Source organism: Drosophila pseudoobscura, chromosome 4 (genome assembly GCF_009870125.1).
Source record: "Drosophila pseudoobscura strain MV-25-SWS-2005 chromosome 4, UCI_Dpse_MV25, whole genome shotgun sequence".
NCBI lineage: Eukaryota > Metazoa > Arthropoda > Insecta > Diptera > Drosophilidae > Drosophila > Drosophila pseudoobscura.
This window is the reverse complement of record NC_046681.1, coordinates 12,152,056-12,171,644: the sequence shown is the minus strand read 5'-3', so window position 1 is coordinate 12,171,644 and position 19,589 is coordinate 12,152,056. Positions and strand designations below refer to the sequence as shown.

General features: G+C 44.1%; 2 protein-coding genes across 6 annotated transcripts; both read left to right on the top strand.

Annotated features, from left to right (window-relative positions):
• Positions 1 to 120: 120 nt before the first annotated feature.
• TfIIS (RNA polymerase II elongation factor) lies at positions 121 to 1,581 on the top strand. 2 transcript variants are annotated; one of them, XM_001357316.4, is made up of 3 exons: positions 121 to 256; positions 391 to 477; positions 543 to 1,581. In XM_001357316.4, the coding sequence occupies exons 2-3, from the start codon at positions 406 to 408 to the stop codon at positions 1,410 to 1,412; spliced, it is 942 nt and encodes a 313-aa protein (XP_001357352.1). In that variant the 5' UTR covers positions 121 to 256; positions 391 to 405; the 3' UTR covers positions 1,413 to 1,581. The 2 variants fall into 2 exon arrangements, with proteins under 2 accessions (XP_001357352.1, XP_033235835.1); XM_033379944.1 differs by having other exon boundaries at positions 129 to 252.
• Positions 1,582 to 2,673: 1,092 nt separating this feature from the next.
• On the top strand, positions 2,674 to 16,137 carry ck (myosin-VIIa ck). Of its 4 annotated transcripts, none has more exons than XM_033379932.1 (11): positions 2,674 to 2,755; positions 7,523 to 7,670; positions 8,428 to 8,688; positions 9,119 to 9,468; positions 9,537 to 9,737; positions 9,798 to 12,192; positions 12,257 to 13,707; positions 13,771 to 15,126; positions 15,186 to 15,332; positions 15,400 to 15,520; positions 15,595 to 15,801. In XM_033379932.1, exons 2-11 carry the CDS (start codon positions 7,653 to 7,655, stop codon positions 15,799 to 15,801), a joined length of 6,507 nt encoding a protein of 2,168 aa, XP_033235823.1. In that variant the 5' UTR covers positions 2,674 to 2,755; positions 7,523 to 7,652. The 4 variants fall into 4 exon arrangements, with proteins under 4 accessions (XP_033235823.1, XP_001357353.1, XP_033235824.1 ...); XM_001357317.3 differs by having other exon boundaries at positions 2,680 to 2,899; positions 15,595 to 16,137; XM_033379933.1 differs by lacking the exon at positions 2,674 to 2,755 and adding an exon at positions 2,919 to 3,137.
• Positions 16,138 to 19,589: the final 3,452 nt, after the last annotated feature.

Genomic DNA, 19,589 nt, shown 5'->3' with positions numbered 1-19,589 from the left:
TGTTAAAAAAATACCTAAAAATTTCGAAAAGTCTTCAAAAAATACCGTAAACGGTCTCCCTGATGTACATTCTATACACATTTTAGTATATTTCAGGGCTATACTCGTATTTCTTGACCGTCAGGTGCCTCTGTGAAAATTGCATCCCTGTGCTGTGTAGTTGCCATGCTTGAGAAAAAAAAACATCGATGTCTATAGCGACATCGATATTAATATAGATGTTTCTCCAGCTCTAATACATAAAGAAAAAAGGCAGGTAAACAACTTTTATTGGAGGGAAAAAGGTTAATTCTTCGTTTAAAAGAAAGTTGCTGTTGAATTGTTGAAACAAATTGCACCCAGCGAAGGAACGCCGTTAACCTAACCTCTGTTCTGTCATATGCGCTACAGTTTCTGGCGGCCAAAATGAGTGTGGAGGATGAAGTCTTTCGGATTCAGAAGAAGATGAGCAAGATATCAACGTCGAGCGATGGCTCAGTAAGTATAGGCCCCCAATCTATTGAATAGTTGTGTTAGTTTTTGTTGCACCGCCCCATTTGCAGGGACAGGAACAGGCTTTGGATTTGCTGAAGGCCCTGCAAACGCTGAACATCAACTTGGAGATTCTGACCAAAACGCGCATCGGCATGACCGTCAATGAGCTGCGAAAAAGCAGCAAGGACGACGAGGTGATTGCCCTGGCCAAAACCCTGATCAAGAATTGGAAACGCTTTCTGGCCAGCCCGGCCCCAACCACTCCCAACAACAGCACTGCCGCCGGCAAGGACAGCTCGAACAGTAGTGCCTCCAAGTCGTCGAGTTCCAGCAAGTCCGCCAGCAAGGAGAAGTCTAGCAGTAGCAGCAGCTCCTCCTCGAGGGACAAGCGCGAGGAGAAGAAGGTCTCGTCGTCTCAGACCTCCTTCCCCTCCGGCGGCATGACAGATGCCGTGCGCTTGAAGTGCCGCGAAATGCTGACCACCGCTCTGAAGATGGGTGAGGTGCCCGAAGGTTGTGCCGAGCCCGAGGAAATGGCCGCCGAACTAGAGGATGCCATTTATTCGGAGTTCAAGAATACGGACATGAAGTACAAGAATCGCATTAGATCGCGTGTGGCCAATCTGAAGGACCCAAAAAATCCGGGTCTGCGCGGCAACTTCATGTGCGGCGCCGTCTCTGCCAAGCAGCTAGCCAAAATGACTCCCGAGGAGATGGCCAGCGACGAGATGAAGAAACTGCGCGAGAAGTTCGTCAAGGAGGCCATCAACGATGCACAGCTGGCCACCGTACAGGGCACCAAGACAGATCTCCTAAAGTGCGGAAAATGCAAGAAGCGCAACTGCACCTACAACCAGCTGCAGACGCGATCCGCCGACGAGCCCATGACCACTTTTGTCATGTGCAACGAGTGCGGCAATCGCTGGAAATTCTGCTAAGTCCCCCCTGCAACCCGCAACCTTGTAGCCCCCTATGACTCCAAAAAGTAACCCCACATATAATTATTACATTGTAAAGCTACGACTACTTTTTTGTATTTGCCCGCTTGAGAAAGCGCATTCACATTCACTGACCACCTAGCGAGGAAATTTCAATAAAAATAAACTATTGATAAAATAAAATCAATTCTGTCTGCTCGATTGCCGGTGATAATGGGTTGATGGGGTGGGGGGAGGGTCTGATAATAATCGTGCATTTTGTTGTTGCGGGTACAGTACTCGTCTAATTTTTGATACCACAAAATATCTACCTTGACTATCGGCATGTATGTTGGTGTATTCCGTCGGCAGGGGGTGCTAGCACAACGAGGTGTAGAACTAAGGAAAACTCAAGACGTACATTTTCTTATTGTATTATTATTATTATTGTGGTCTGAAACACGCAAAAGTATTTTGATATTGAAATTTCTTGGACTGACTCAAGCAAAAAATATATAGAATTGATAAATTTTAATGATAATTAAATAAAATGTAGTATAAATACTGTCCGTAGACACTTCCGTTGCGTTACATCACGCTTACATTTTTACCTAAATCTGTATGTATGTAACAAATATGTAGCTACTGTGTAGTTACCATGTACTAAAATACGTTTTTATTGATTTTTTTGTTTAAACCCTGTTTTAGTCAAAATACAATAAATGGGAGAACTTAAAAGTAGTTAATCTTTTAGAAAATTTATTCATCAATGGGATGAAACTATGTGGGTATTGCTGAGGGTCTTAGTTAGTCAGCATTATTCAACGGAATATCAAAATTGAACAATAGGAACGATTACTCTCTTTCGTATATTTGGTTTGACCTTTTTCGCTAAAACCTCTTTTTTGACAAAATCCAATAGAAGCCAGTATTTAAAATAAACCAGTCAAGTAGAAAATTGATTCTTTAACCGAATAAAATTATGCGGGCAAGGCTGAGGGTTATATCTAGATGGTAATATTCCACGAAATATCAAAACCGAGGAATATAGTTTGCAAACATGGACAAAAAATTATTAACCCATGTCGGCTACAATACACTCCACGAATATGATGAAGCTTGAAGAATTGTAGCTTTTTATTTTAAGTAAAAACAAAGGATATGATGAGTCTACAAGAAAAATGATTATTAGTCTTGTTTATCGTGGTTTAACTCAAGTTTTTCACCGGTTTAAATAAGGGGGGCTTTAGTGGCCTAATAATCCCAGCTGTTCCGACTGTTCGGACTGCTAGTACGTACCTGTTAAAATTTAACGAATTCGGTTCGCGATCGGTCGTGTTTTCTGTCCGGCGGTTCTTCTTGGCGTAAGTTCGCAGAGTAAAGAGAAATGATTAATAAACAAAAGCCTGAAAATGTTTAATAACCAAGTGAACATAATTAACCTGTTGCTCTGAGGCAGTGGATAATAGAAGAACAATCGGCGCGCTGCACTTTTCCTGCGATTGTTGGTGCGTGACCTATTTATGTAACCTGTTTTTGAAAAGAATATCGTACCCCGCCTCAAAACTGGCTTAACCCGAGTGGCCAAAGTGCTAATTAATGCAACAATACATTTAGATGTTACCTTCCGAAGGAAAAGAGTGCAAAATTCTAGGCGAAACAGGCAGCAGAGAGTGTTTACGGAAAGAAAAAAAAGAGTGCATTAACCCTGCAAGACAGACCTAAGTCGTCTATGTGTATGTGTATGTGAGTGAGTGTTGGCCAGAAAACCCAGCAAGAGAAATTGACAAGGGTCAAGCTAAAAGAATGGAGCATCATCATTTTAATTACCATTGATTTTAGTATCTTCTCCGACGCGACGTGGCTGCATGCATTTTTTTCTTTTTATTGCCTTAAGCCTCTTCTCTGACCAAAAAATTATAGCTACGCTTCAGGTTTCGTTGGCTAGAACGGTACTAACATGCACACACACCGACAGAGCACACTCTCTCATACACACTCATACTTGGGCAGACACCTGCCGAAGAAGGGAGAGCAAGCGAGAGAGGCATGCGTAAAGAGCGGCTCACAGTGCAGCAAAACATACACACAGATTGGTTGGGTGCCCCCCTTTCCTCTCACTCTCACCCGCCTGTTGCTGTCTGGTTTTAGTTTCATAGAAGTTGCGCGCTCTCTCCCTCTCTCTGTCTCTCCTTGAGCTTGAACCTGGCTGTTCTTATTCGAATATCACACAAACACACACGCACACTTGTTTGGCCGGTTTGTTGGTGTTGTTGTTGCGCAACGGGACATTTTGTAGGGGGGGGAAGGGGACGATCCAAAAACCCTTTTCCCTTAAACGCTTTTCATTAGCTGTTTTTCTCGTTGTTTCTCTCTTAGCCACAAACCTTTTTTGCGTTTCCATTTCGGGGTAAGGTAACCCTAATGTTGCTGCTGTTTGTAGGCCCTCCCCCCATCCTCATTGGTGTCTTAAGCTTTCGCGACTTTCTGTTTGTTTGGTGAAACTTTTTTTAAGGTCTTCTCTAAATACATAATAAAAAAAACATACAAAAAAAAAATGATGATAATAATACTTTGGCCAGCTTTTTGTGGATTTTTGTGTGGTTTTTATATGCTTAGAAGAATTTTAAATGTAAGACTCTAAAAAATGTGAAAGAAATTTCGGTGTATAATGCAAATTTGAGTAAAAGTATGGGGAGAAGGGAATTAGAAATGGTTGTTACATATGTACGAACAGTGTAAGATATAAAAAAATCAAAAAATATCAATTGATAATTTGTTTCGTAAATACATTATAAAGTTTAAAAAGTGTTTACAGAAGACTCGAATCAAACGGTGGTAATTCTACAAAATGATAAAAGTTTTATAATAATAAAAACAGCATAAAAACGTAAAAGTTATAAAAAAAATCAACTAAAAACCAATAATAATAAAGTTATCTTCTCCCCTCAAAAGATAGCAAAATTCGGTTAAGGTTTTCTATAAACGTCGTCTTGAAGAAGAGTTCCATAAAAAAAAGTTAATTCTGCGTGTGTTTGTGTTTTCTCAAAGTCTTATCGTATCGTTCCATTAGCAGATCCAATTCCGTAATTCTTTACCTAATTTTACAACCCATATTCCCACCAAACACCAGCCTTGCTCTCAACTCGATCTTTGTACAGCCAGCAACAAAAATTGTGGTAAATGTCAAAGTCAAATTGAACAAAAGCTAATGTATAATAATAATGAACGGTATAAAGGTTATACATACAATACACATGTGTACATACATATATATATGTACATGTGTGATGCATATACCGTAATTGTACGTGGCAGAGTAGAGCCACAGCCACAGCCCCAGCCCCAGCCCCAGCCCCCCCCATACGAACTTTCACTAATGACTCTCGATGAACTTTTGGCTCACTCTCACACGCACACGTTTCACACAACGAACGCACTCTCTTAAGCGTCGCTCACGTGCTGCTCTTTTCCCTTTCTCCCTTTTCACCTCCTCTTTCCCCTCTTTTCCACCTGCCTTTTGCATGGCAGTACGTGCCAAAGTTGAGTCAGTGATGGATTGATGCAGAATCTCTTGGAATCTGCATTCAGTTTCATCTCTGCGGCTGATTCAGTTTCAGTTTCAGAGATATGTTCATATGTCTACGCTGATAGGGCCCTTGCCGTCCCAAAACCCCCGCCCTTACACCTGGTTTAATGTTCTTTGCTTATCTGGCAGGCACTTAAGTGGGTTTCTCCGATAAGAGCGAAATGGAATAGGTATTAGGCAATACTCGTATTTTTAAATGTTTATTTGTACGAGTGCTTGAACTCCAAACAACTGATATTCGGGTACAGTGGTAACTCCCAAATTCCCAAATTCAATTGATTTTTAATAATATACGATGCAAAAACTGTTCCGTAGAATTCCATAAAGTTTCCGGCTCACGTTTTGCGCCCGTCTCTAGATGTTATACTGTATATGTATATGTATGTAGGTATGTGTGTCTGTTGATGTGTGGTGGTGTGGCTTGTAGATCAGTTCCCTATGTGCTGCTGCTGGTAATGCTGCTGCATTATGGGGTATACTTGTATTTTGACCGCCAGAGCGTAACCAGACTGGTATACGTGCCGCCGCCGTAGCCGCCTCACTGTGTGTGCCACTAAATTTGGTTGCCGTTGTTTTTGTTGCTGTTTATTGTCTGGCATGTTGCAATTACCTTCGAGATAGGAGTGTATCCCCACTATATAGAGACGCCTCCAAATGAGTAACTATACCTGGTGGTGCGGCAGTGTCCGCTATAGCTGCTGTTTCTGCTGCTGCTGCCACCTCTGCCGCTGCTGTTAGTCCATGTGTTAAATGATGGATGGGGTGTCCAATTGGAAGGCGGTTTCAAATGGCAACCGACTGGGATATGACGCCAACGTGAAATTGAGCCTCCATGGGGTGCTGCTGCCTCTTCAAAGGGGTCTTCTGTATGGGATATCTATGATCTGTAGGTGGGGAGGTATCCAGTGTTGAGTTATGGCCAGTTTGGTTCTTAACTGTTTTAAGTTTTTGCATAAAAAAGATGTATGGGTTGACCATTTCGATTAAAAAGATGATGACAAGTGGAGTCTCACATGATTCAGTAGCTGTACCTTTAAAGAAACGTTTGCTAGTTGTGTTATCTTTGTAGGTCAATTCTTTGCGATAAGAAGCGTTTATTTTGTATAGTTTTATGATGGTTAAGATTCAAAGAATTATCATACGATAATTGCTAAGCGATTGTACAGATTTAAAGCATTATTCCAATTTAAAACTCCTTAAGGAATTAACCTATGGAGATATGATGTTCATATAAAAAACAATTCAAATACACATTTGTCTTCTATAATAGAATAAAATCATCTCATATCAAAGGGAAGATCATTTCTTACAAAACTTCACATGCCCCTTAAAATTTCCACATCTATCAATGTCCAAGTCCATTTTTCCCTTCAGATTAGGATGAGAAAATAAAACCAGAACAATGGAAATATTTTCCAATTGAAATTTCTGAATAGAATCATCTCGTATATCACTTGGATTTCCCCCCCCTTTGAGGAATCCATCAATGTCAACACCTTTCTTTTCTGAAATTTTCTAGAAATTTATCGTTATAGACTTGCAGTTTTCTATTGCTAATCGTATATAGTATGGTAGCCCCGAGTTCCTCCGTATAAAGCAATGAAAGTAAATTTTTTCAATGAAACCCTAAAACCATTTGCATAACAAACGCAATCCATTCAGAGACCTTCATGGCTTTCGGTACGGGTTCTCTTGGATTTTATTTTTGGTTACTGTCACGGAAGATTGTCGCCGAAAAGTGAAAATAGCTGGTTGGCCTTTTTTGCATGTCTATGGGATTCATTATTTATGAAGATCTTTTTGGTCACGTATTGGATTGTTTGATTTGATTTCGGAATGAAGAAAGAAGTATCGAAAGTAACGAATGGTTTAGGAATCGGTGACTAATTTTAGGTTGGAGTTTTATTTTTTTGGTTTGAGAGTGAGTGTGTGTGATTGTGTTGAGGTTTCGTTAGAAGAAAAGAATTGACGAAAGTTTTCGAGGGGTTAAGCATTCTTAATGACTAATAGGTTTTTGAGAGGCTATTACGATTTTAAGTAGAAACGGAAATAGTTTCGAGCCCATGGCGGTATTATATATTAGGATATATTTTACAAAATGTAAATGGATCTCATAGGCCACTCTTAAGTTTCTAGCCTTCATTCTAGTCTTTCTTTTCTTTCTAAAAGATTAAGTTTTACCAAACTCTGGCCTTGGGACACATATGTAAGTGTTTGACTGTAAATTAAAGTGTCTGTTAGTGAGTGTATGAATGGGTTATGTTATGCCAAATGAAAAGAAAGAAAGACATTGACTAGAAATGAGAGAGATATAGGCGGAGAGATAGATATAGAAAGCAACAACAAGAGGACGTCGACGACGGACCACAAACGAAGACAGCGACAAGTTGTGAATTCTTTCAATTTACCGTAAACTTCACCTTAATTCTTCGTCTTGTATTTTCCAAAGCCGGTTTCCATTGCCGCAGGCAGGCGCTAACTTGTTGCTTTTGCTGTTTGCTTATGGCTAACTCTCTTCCACTTGTTCTCTTTTATGGAACAGAACAACACCACTACAAAAAGAAGAAGAGGAAGGCAAAGAAACGAGGCAGAAGCAGACGACGGAGAAGAGCGGACGGACCTTCGCATTTGGATGCCAAAACCCCGGGAACAGTAAATGAAGGACGACGAATATGGTGATTGTAACACGTGTAAGTATCAAGAAAGAGAGAGACACCGAGAGAGGGAGAGCATAAGCTTCAAAGAGAGAGCACAGATCTCGACTTATCTATAATCATGCATCTCTGTTGCTCTTCCTTTTGCCATAAAAAACTTTAATGTGCATAAATTTAAGGTGAGGCCTTGTCCAGAGATCCAGAGCGAAAGAGGAAGACAGAGTGCAAAGCCTCACCTTACATTCAATGCACCTTGTGCTTTTGTAGACAAAAAAGAGTAGGAGAAACACACAGAAGAAGCAGCAGCAAAAAGCGGAAGTTTCTTGCACATGTGTGTGTGTGTGTGTGTGTGCGTGTGCGTGTGCGTGTGTGGTATGTAAGCCATACTCCCATTGCGCTGCTCCCACCCAGTCCGCTCTACACACTGGTGGGCAGGAATATTGAGACCTGGAACGGGTTTCGGGTGGGGGTACACTTCATTTTGTAATGGTAACACTTCTCCCTGAAAAGAACAGAACCCTTGAAGTGACCCCCTGCTCCACCTGTCGTGTCCATATCCGCCCACCACTGTACTAACCATCGTTCAGGTCTGTCCCTGGTATCACTCTTTCTGTTGTTGCTTTTTGCTGCGTTCCACTCCACCGATTCTTACAACAAACAACGTCAAGCTTTTGTTTTTTATGGCTCTGGGACTGGGTCCGTGGCAACCAAATGTGGCAGGCAGCCTCGTCGTAAAGCTGAATGTCAAATTGTACAAAATTGTAAAACTTGTGACCATCGATTCCACACACAGGGTGACTACATCTGGATAGAGCCCGCCTCGGGGCGAGAATTCGATGTGGCCATTGGAGCACGTGTCATCTCCGCGGAGGGTCGACGCATCCAAGTGCGTGACGATGATGGCGACGAGGTCTGGCTGGCCCCCGAGCGTCGCATCAAGGCCATGCACGCGTCCTCGGTCCAGGGCGTGGAAGATATGATATCGCTGGGCGATCTTCACGAAGCCGGTATCTTGCGGAATCTACTCATACGCTACAAGGAGAATCTAATATATGTGAGTACAAAAATACCCAATAATATACATAGATTTGTGGATAAATAGGTAAAACTTATATCGAAATAACTATAGAAATGCTGAAATCCCTTGAATCCACGTTAAGTTCTTTTGTAAACCCGCAGTAGATTCATTGAAAGTCTCATATGACCCCACTTGGAATATATTACATCATTACTGTGAAGGTATTATAGATATCAAAATTCTTATCATGCCCCATTTCACATTAGGTATTTATCGGGGTTTTTGCTTCCCTATTTGATATGTTGTCACATTCGAAAGAATATAAGGGGTGTTCCAAATGAAAAGAAGCCTTAAAGCATGAAAAGTATCAAGATATACGTAACATTTAATAGAAAAAATCAAGGCTTTCTTGGAGATCTTTGGATATTAATATACCCCTCTTTTATCCGACCTTTTCCTATTTCAGACCTATACCGGTTCCATATTGGTTGCCGTCAATCCCTACCAGATCCTGCCCATCTACACGGGCGACCAGATCAAGCTGTATAAGGAGCGTAAAATAGGTGAACTCCCGCCGCATATATTTGCCATTGGCGACAATGCGTATGCGCATATGAAACGCTACCTCCAGGATCAGTGCATTGTGATCTCGGGCGAATCGGGGGCGGGCAAGACGGAGAGCACAAAACTGATCCTACAATATCTGGCGGCAATCAGCGGCAAGCATTCGTGGATCGAACAGCAAATCCTAGAGGCAAATCCCATACTAGAGGCCTTTGGCAATGCCAAAACCATACGAAACGATAATTCTTCCAGGTAAATATATTATTTAAGAGGAATTTTCCCATTCTTTGCTAATTGATTTTGTTTGTGTTCATTAACAGATTTGGCAAATATATAGATATACACTTTAGCGCGAATGGTGTGATCGAGGGGGCCAAAATCGAGCAGTATCTATTGGAGAAGTCACGAATTGTCTCCCAGAATCACAGCGAACGTAATTATCATGTGTTTTATTGTATCTTGGCTGGTCTTTCGTCCGAGGAAAAGAGTCGCCTCGATTTGGGTGCAGCTGCGGATTATAAGTGAGTCGAAATGGGTACCCTTGTTGGCTCTAAACTACTATATTTTCGCTCCCCCAACAGATATCTAACAGGTGGGAATAGCATAACCTGCGAAGGACGCGATGATGCCGCTGAGTTCTCGGATATACGATCCGCGATGAAGGTTCTACTCTTTTCGGATCAAGAGATTTGGGAAATAATCAAACTGCTGGCTGCCCTGCTGCACTGCGGCAACATCAAGTACAAGGCCACGGTGGTGGACAATCTGGATGCCACGGAGATACCCGAGCATATAAATGTGGAGCGTGTGGCTGGACTGCTGGGCCTGCCCATACAACCATTGATTGATGCTCTGACCCGGCGCACGCTCTTTGCCCATGGCGAGACGGTGGTGTCGACCCTCTCCCGGGATCAATCAGTGGATGTGCGAGATGCCTTCGTGAAGGGCATATACGGACGACTTTTCGTGCACATTGTGAGGAAGATAAATACGGCCATTTTCAAGCCGCGTGCAACTTCGCGCAATGCCATCGGAGTGCTGGACATTTTTGGGTTTGAGAACTTTGATCAGAACAGCTTTGAGCAGTTCTGCATCAATTATGCCAACGAGAATCTGCAGCAGTTCTTTGTGCAGCACATATTCAAGCTGGAGCAGGAAGAGTACAATCACGAGGCCATCAACTGGCAGCACATTGAGTTTGTTGACAACCAGGATGCCCTCGATCTGATAGCCATCAAGCAGCTGAATATTATGGCGCTGATCGACGAGGAGGCACGCTTCCCCAAGGGCACGGACACCACGATGTTGGCCAAACTGCACAAGACCCATGGATCGCACAAGAATTATCTGAAGCCCAAGTCGGACATCAACACCAGCTTTGGCCTGAATCACTTTGCTGGCGTGGTGTTTTACGACACGAGGGGTTTCCTGGACAAAAACAGGGACACCTTCAGTCCGGATCTGTTGCATTTGGTTAGCCAGAGTGGCAATAAATTCCTCAGGCAGATCTTTGCCCAAGACATTGAGATGGGGGCCGAGACGCGGAAGCGAACGCCCACGTTGTCCACGCAGTTTCGGAAATCCCTGGATGCCCTGATGAAGACCCTGAGCAGCTGTCAGCCCTTCTTTATACGCTGCATCAAGCCCAACGAACTGAAGAAACCCATGATGTTCGATCGGGGACTGTGCTGTCGCCAGTTGCGCTACTCGGGCATGATGGAAACCATACGGATACGTCGCGCTGGCTACCCGATACGTCACGGGTTCCGTGAGTTTGTGGAGAGATATCGCTTTCTGATACCTGGAGTGCCGCCCGCTCATCGCACCGACTGCCAGGTGGCCACGTCGCGCATTTGTGCCATGGTTCTAGGCAAATCCGACTATCAGTTGGGACACACAAAGGTCTTCCTGAAGGATGCCCATGATTTATTCCTGGAGCAAGAGCGCGATCGTGTGCTGACGCGCAAGATCCTCATACTCCAGCGAAGCATACGTGGATGGGTGTACCGCAGGCGGTTCCTGCGTCTGAGGGCTGCTGCCATCAGTGTACAACGTTTCTGGAAAGGCTATGCCCAGCGGAAGCGCTACAGGAACATGCGCGTTGGCTACATGCGTTTGCAGGCTTTGATACGTTCGCGTGTGCTGTCGCACCGCTTCCGCCATCTCAGGGGCCACATTGTGGGATTGCAGGCCCATGCCAGGGGCTACTTGGTTCGGCGCGAGTACGGCCACAAGATGTGGGCCGTCATTAAGATCCAGTCGCATGTGAGGCGCATGATAGCCGTCCGACGCTATCGCAAGCTGCGCCTCGAGCACAAACAATTCGCGGAGGTCCTGCATCTGCGGAAAATGGAGGAACAGGAGCTGATGCATCGCGGCAATAAGCATGCCCGGGAAATTGCCGAGCAGCATTACCGCGATCGTCTGCACGAGCTGGAGCGGCGGGAGATAGCCACACAGCTGGAGGATCGTCGCCGCGTAGAGGTGAAGATGAACATCATCAATGATGCGGCACGCAAGCAGGAAGAGCCCGTGGACGATGGCAAGTTGGTCGAGGCAATGTTTGACTTTCTGCCGGACTCCAGCAGCGATGCCCCGACGCCCCATGGCGGCAGGGAGACGTCTGTGTTCATGGATTTGCCGCAAGGGCAGGCAGCAAACCAGGAGGACATCATTGCACAACTGCACGTGTCCGAGGATGAGGAGGATCTGTCCGAGTTTAAGTTTCAGAAATTCGCGGCCACCTATTTCCAGGGGAATGTGAACCATCAGTATGCTAAGAAGGCCCTAAAGCATCCACTTCTGCCGCTGCACACGCAGGGAGACCAATTGGCCGCCCAGGCGCTGTGGATCACTATACTGCGATTCACGGGGGACATGCCAGAGCCCAAGTATCATACAATGGATCGCATGGACACCACATCGGTGATGTCCAAGGTGACGGCCACATTGGGACGTAATTTTATCAGGAGTAAGGTGGGTATTTCACGAAAATCTCTTTTGAGGGAAGGATTTCTAACATCTGTCTGTAATTTTGCAGGAATTCCAGGAAGCTCAGCTTATGGGCCTGGATCCGGATGCCTTTCTCAAGCAGAAGCCGCGCTCTATACGCCACAAACTCGTCTCGTTGACGCTGAAGCGCAAGAACAAGCTGGGCGAAGATGTGCGTCGGCGACTGCAAGACGACGAGTACACAGCGGATAGCTATCAGTCCTGGCTGCAGTCGCGTCCCACCTCGAACCTGGAGAAGCTGCACTTCATTATCGGCCATGGCATACTGCGCGCCGAGTTGCGCGACGAGATTTACTGTCAGATATGCAAGCAGTTGACCAATAATCCCTTGAAATCCTCGCATGCCCGTGGCTGGATACTGCTGTCCCTGTGCGTGGGCTGCTTTGCGCCATCGGAGAAGTTTGTCAATTATCTGAGGGCCTTTATACGCGAGGGTCCGCCCGGCTATGCGCCCTACTGCGAGGAGCGGCTGAAGCGCACGTTCAACAACGGCACGCGCAATCAGCCGCCCTCGTGGCTGGAGCTGCAGGCCACGAAATCGAAGAAGCCCATCATGCTGCCAATCACGTTTATGGATGGAAACACAAAGACACTGCTGGCGGACTCGGCCACGACGGCCAGGGAGCTGTGCAATCAGCTGTCGGACAAGATAACGCTCAAGGACCAGTTCGGATTCTCCCTGTACATTGCCCTCTTCGATAAGGTCAGTTCTCTGGGCAGTGGCGGGGATCACGTGATGGATGCCATTTCCCAGTGCGAGCAATATGCCAAGGAGCAGGGCGCCCAGGAGAGGAACGCCCCTTGGCGATTGTTCTTCCGCAAGGAGATCTTTGCCCCCTGGCATGAGCCCACCCACGATCAGGTGGCCACCAATCTGATCTACCAGCAGGTGGTGCGTGGCGTCAAATTCGGGGAGTATCGCTGCGACAAGGAGGAGGATCTGGCCATGATTGCGGCCCAGCAATACTTTATCGAATATGGAACGGACATGTCCATGGAGCGGCTGTTCACGCTGCTGCCCAACTTTATACCCGATTTCTGTTTGAGTGGCGTCGACAAGGCGATCGAAAGATGGGCTGCCCTTGTGCTGCAGGCCTACAAGAAGTCCTACTATGTGAAGGACAAGATTGCAGCGCTCAAGATCAAGGAGGATATTGTCAGTTATGCGAAATACAAGTGGCCTCTGCTCTTCTCCCGCTTCTACGAGGCCTATCGCAATTCGGGACCGAATCTACCGAAGAACGATGTCATCATCGCCGTTAACTGGACGGGCGTCTATGTGGTGGATGATCAGGAGCAGGTGCTGCTGGAGCTGAGCTTCCCCGAGATCACAGCCGTGTCCAGCCAGAAGACCACAAAAGTGTTCACGCAGACATTTAGTTTGTCGACAGTTCGGGGCGAAGAGTTTACATTCCAGAGTCCAAATGCAGAGGATATCAGGGATTTGGTTGTGTATTTCCTGGATGGCCTAAAGAAGCGGTAAGTAGATGGCGGGATATACGATATCTGAGCCACTTTATAACCTCCTTTATCCCCTTTCAGTTCGAAATACGTCATAGCCTTGCAGGATTATCGCGCCCCCTCGGATGGCACGAGTTTCCTTTCGTTTTTCAAAGGCGATTTGATCATTTTGGAGGATGAATCATGCGGCGAATCTGTGCTGAACAATGGCTGGTGCATAGGACGCTGCGATCGCTCCCAGGAGCGTGGCGATTTCCCCGCCGAAACGGTCTATGTGCTGCCAACACTCAGCAAGCCGCCACAGGATATACTCGCGCTGTTCAACATTGAGGATGCGGCGCATCATGGACGTCGCCTGAGCATGGCCTCGAATGGCGGGACCGTTGAGCCCCGAGATCGACCGCATACGCTGATGGAATACGCACTGGATCACTTCCGATTGCCGCCCAAGCGCACCATGTCCAAGACGCTGACGCTCAGCTCGAAACGAAGCGAGGAGTTGTGGCGCTATTCGAGGGATCCCATCAAGCTGCCGCTGCTGCGCAAGCTGCAAAGCAAAGAGGAGCTGGCCGAGGAGGCCTGCTTTGCCTTTGCCGCCATACTGAAGTATATGGGGGATCTGCCCTCGAAGCGACCCCGAATGGGCAACGAGATCACAGATCATATATTCGATGGACCGCTGAAGCATGAGATACTCCGAGATGAGATCTATTGTCAGCTGATGAAGCAGCTCACGGACAATCGCAATCGCATGTCCGAGGAGCGGGGATGGGAACTGATGTGGTTGGCCACGGGGCTATTTGCCTGCTCGCAGGGACTGCTGAAGGAACTGTCGCTATTCCTGCGCACACGGCGTCATCCCATCTCGCAGGACTCGATGCATCGTCTGCAAAAGACCATACGCCATGGACAACGCAAATATCCGCCACATCAGGTGGAAGTGGAGGCCATACAGCACAAGACAACGCAAATCTTTCACAAGGTCTACTTCCCCGACGACACGGACGAGGCCTTCGAGGTGGACAGCTCCACGAGGGCCAAGGATTTCTGCAACAACATCTCGCAGCGCCTGTCGCTGCGCACCAGCGAGGGCTTCTCTCTGTTTGTGAAGATTGCCGACAAGGTGATCTCTGTGCCAGAGGGTGATTTCTTCTTTGACTTTGTGCGCCATCTGACCGACTGGATAAAGAAGGCGCGACCCATACGCGACGGTGCCAATCCACAGTTCACCTACCAGGTGTTCTTCATGAAGAAACTGTGGACGAACACAGTGCCAGGCAAGGATCGCAATGCGGATCTTATATTCCACTATCATCAGGAGCTGCCGAAACTTTTGCGTGGCTACCACAAGTGCTCCAGGGAGGAGGCGGCCAAGCTGGCGGCCTTGGTCTTCCGCGTGCGATTTGGTGAAAATAAAACAGAACTGCAGGCCATACCGTAAGATACAATCCATATGTCCCAACAATTCATTCATTAATATTTGATTTTTGTAATAGACAAATGCTGAGGGAACTGATTCCATCAGATATTATGAAAATGCAGAGCACCAATGAATGGAAGCGTTCGATTGTGGCCTCGTATAACCAGGATGGTGGCATGACCTCGGAGGATGCCAAGGTGGCCTTCTTGAAGATTGTCTACAGGTGCGGTTTACACCAGGAATTCCGATGAGAATCTTAATTTATAATCGTTATTTCTTTTGCTGAATAGATGGCCAACGTTTGGTTCTGCCTTCTTTGAGGTGAAACAAACCACCGAACCGAATTATCCGGAAATGTTGCTTATAGCTATCAACAAGCACGGCGTGAGTCTCATACATCCCGTGACCAAGGTGAGTAGATCTCTTTGCAAACCACAAAAATGTTGCTAGAATTTATATTAATTTTTAAATGATTTGTTTTCTAGGATATCTTGGTCACGCATCCCTTTACACGCATCTCGAACTGGTCGTCCGGCAACACGTACTTCCACATGACCATTGGCAATCTGGTGCGGGGCTCCAAGCTGCTTTGCGAAACATCGCTCGGCTACAAGATGGACGATCTGTTGACCTCGTACATTTCGCTGATGCTGACCAATATGAACAAGAATCGAACAATACGAGCCAACTAGTAAACACACACAGCAAATATTTATAATAATTATAAATGATAACTTGCAATAACTTACATATACACATATGCCTTAGTACTCTCTAGATTTAAGTAAATCCCCCCACCATGCATTCACTCCGTCCCCACCACCACCCCGACTCCCCACTCAGAATTCATTCCACGCTTTGCTATCGATTATACCAAAACCAATTTTTCTCATTATTTTGTTTTGTTTTATAGACTCTTTGTTTGTTTCGTTTTTGCGCGTTTTTGTTTCTTGTATAAATTTGGCAAAACAAACTGCTTTAGGTATTTTTTATGGCACATTCCACAGTTTACTTAAATTATTGAAATACGAATATACATATAATATATTTTGTATGAAGGAAAGGTCTTACATATCTGTAGATTATAGCATTTGTATCTGCGCATTTTGCATCTATCTCTTTTGTATATCTTAACTGCATATCTGTACTGATGACGTTTTGTATCAAATACATAGAAATGTTCAATTATTTAATAAATTATATACAATTTAGAAGAGTTTATTTTTATTTTTCGATGGACGTTGCAATATGTATAAAGCGAAAGCTCTCAGGTATCTTCTAATTAAATTTGAATGCTCAAATAATACGACAGTGGGGAGGACTAGCAATGGAACAGGGGCTACATTTTTGGGAGTTTCTTTATCAACTTCTTTCTTTTGACAGATATAAGATGAAGCTTTAAAATTATGAAATCTTGTAATCGATTGGCAGTTTGATGGAACATCTAAAATAAGAATAAATAGGTCAAGAAACACTTGAACAAAATGTCTTCAAAATGGGTTGAGTGTGTTGTGTGGGGAGCCTCATGTCCACAGCATGCGCTAACAGCAAAATGGGTGCGTAGTTCCTGTATAAATTGTCTAATAAATATATCCTTGAATTGGTGATTTTATATCATAAAACAGTTTAAGGAGTCAACAATGAAATGGTGGGTCTTCTTGACTTTGATAACTCGGAATTCCTTGGGGTTTGTATTTTTTTGGTATAGCTACGTATCGTTTGTAAAAATCTATGGGTAAACCATTAAGGTGCAGCCGTTGGACCAAACCTCTGAATGCCGCATTTTGCTGTTAAATACTACAATTTTCTATTAGTATACCTATACAAGAAAAATACACTCCGATATAGACTGCTGTTCCCCCTACGTAGTATTTTGAGATCTCAGGATGCGTTCTGTCTCTTGATTCTGATGGTTTCGATGTCGGGCCTTGATTTCAATCGGTTCGCAAAGAAATGGCACCGCCATCCAGTACCCCGACTCCACCGTGTTATCCTGATAGTAGTCCTTGGCATCTGCCTTGCTCAAACGTAGTAACCCCTCATGACGGATAGTGGCACAATGGTTGATTTCACCAACCGGCTGTGTGGAGCCAACATCCGTATGTTCTTGATGTACATTTTGGAACTCAATTTTGAATAAGTAATGTTTAGCTTTCGGCTATGTTTTGCAGGGAAAAATTTTGGAAATTATTAAATTTTGATAGGAAAATTGCTATAGAACACTCTTTACAAATTGTTTAGCTAGAAAAATTACGTTTTTGACTTCGTTAAACGATGGTATAGTGGAAATTCACTGAATAGATAGATAGATAAAATATCTTCCTAGTATTTCAGGAGCTGTCTTTCGTTTAGCGAAAAAAGTATATAAAAAGGAGAGAGCTAACTTTAAAGTAAAATATCTAATGTATTTCAGGCAGAATCTGCCAAGTGCATTATTATATTATAATAAATAACACTATGCAACAAATGCGGCATTTGAAGGTATGGTCATCCTTTATCCACAGATTTTTACAAACGATACTTTAAAAGACGCGTAATTAACGTACCCATACCAAAAAATACAAATCCCCAAGGAATAAATTTATTTAGAAAATATATAAGTTTTCAAAGTCAAACTTTTGAATAAATATGAAATAAAATCTCAAACACTCTGAACACACCTCTGAAAAAAACAGTAAAAAAAATACAAAATTAAACAAATTAAACCATAAAAAAGTATCACAAAAGCTCACTCATAGAAAGTTACCATATCTACCAAATTGCCGAATCAGAAACTCACAACGTTCCCCCTCGTTTGTTATATTTTTGAAAAAATTAATAAATAGCCTTTAAAAACGTGTCCTGGAAACCACAAAATTCCTTGTTATATTAACAGTGAATCAATCTATACAAAAAAATGTATTTCATATAACTCGGCAAGTTGGTTAAACAGATATAACGGTTTGCCTTTGGAATTTTTGAACCTTTAAGCTATAGAATATACTTTATTCAATGTAAATTTGTACAATCCCAATTGTCTATCTATCAGGCTATCTATAATATTGATTCAACAATTAAATATTGCAACATCTAAAGCGCAATTTAAACCAAAATCAATATTAATCAAACGAAAATATGTAAAAAGTCGCACGGTTAAATTACACAATACCGTGTAGCCACCGCAGACTAATCCATGCCGCCTTCCCTTTTTCTCAATGTCAATTCCAATCGATCGGTCCAAGCCGTCTTGACCTAGGAATCGTATTTCCCATATAAAAACCAAAAACGACCAACCCAGCAATTAGCAGTATATATACAAGTACTCGTATATTTGTAGGTCTATATAGTAGGACTTGCATGTACTTGGATGTATAACTTCCCCTGAATTTTCTTGGCTGGGCTCCCACGCCACCGATTTCCCACGCATTGTATTTTGCGGAGAATTTCCATTTTTCCACAGCGTGTGAAAAACGGCAGCAGTCAACGGCTGGCGGGGGCGACTCGAGACGGGGAAGACTTAGATTTCTTCAAGATAATTAACTACGTTTTTTTTTTTTACAGCAGAGCAGTCCTGAGAACTTTTAGAAATTGTTTTCTTCCCCCTTTCTCGCTGGGATACCGACCGACCGCAATCAAGGCACCCAACTGTCCAACCAGACAGATAGTTGTACTCGGAGAAGGGGAGGCACCATGGAAATGTTCATTAAAAATTCCAAACTAATTTCATATTCAGCTTCTTATAAGACGACGCGCGACCTTAAGAAGTTGCAGTTCCAATTACAAAACTTGAGACATTTTGGTGGTGGTTTTTCCATCATCATCCACATCACGCAACGAGGCGAGTTTCTTGTTTGAGTCTTTCGTTTTCCCATCGAAGAAGTGCAGCGCTCTTAGGGGTTGACCTGCTTGGCTGACTCTGCCTCTGCCTGTGCATGAGCCTCTCCGATAAGAAATTTTGTCTCCCAAGTTGGGAGATTAGTTTCACCGCCTCTCTAAACGTCTATCCCAAGCGGAAGTGAGCGATAATTAATTCAAAACTGCGAATCTTAATTTGTAAATCTGTAAAGGGCAACAACAACAGCCACACCAGGTGCATAAATATTCAACAAAAGGCAGTAAAAGTTCTCACAGCGGCATAGTCGCGTTAGACGTTGCCTTTTGGGCTGTGAGAAAATTCTGCTCCTTAACGTTGGCCAAAAAACGGAAACAATACTCGCAGTGTTATATATACACAGACGCACACAAGTTTCTTGACTTGGCATTCAGCATTTCCAGACCAAACTGTAATTAAAGTGGGACCGTAAGAAGGGGGAAGCGAAGGGGCCATCGTGGGAAGAGGTGCACTTGTTTTGTTTAAAAATATTCACACGATATCTGGCCATATTCCCACAGCAATTTCCTTCCACCCCAACCCCTCAAGACAGACCTTCCAATGGAAATTGGTGGACTAGAATAATGTTGAATCATGCTAAATCATATATAAACTGACGACATGCTTTAC

Coding starts and splice junctions, on each gene's coding strand:
- TfIIS (XM_001357316.4), top strand. CDS start 406: ATGAGTGTGGAGGATGAAGTCTTTCGGATTCAGAAGAAGATGAGCAAG. Junction 478..542: donor CAACGTCGAGCGATGGCTCA/GTAAGTATAGGC, acceptor CCCCATTTGCAG/GGACAGGAACAGGCTTTGGA.
- ck (XM_001357317.3), top strand. Junction 12,193..12,256: donor GTAATTTTATCAGGAGTAAG/GTGGGTATTTCA, acceptor GTAATTTTGCAG/GAATTCCAGGAAGCTCAGCT. Junction 13,708..13,770: donor CTGGATGGCCTAAAGAAGCG/GTAAGTAGATGG, acceptor ATCCCCTTTCAG/TTCGAAATACGTCATAGCCT.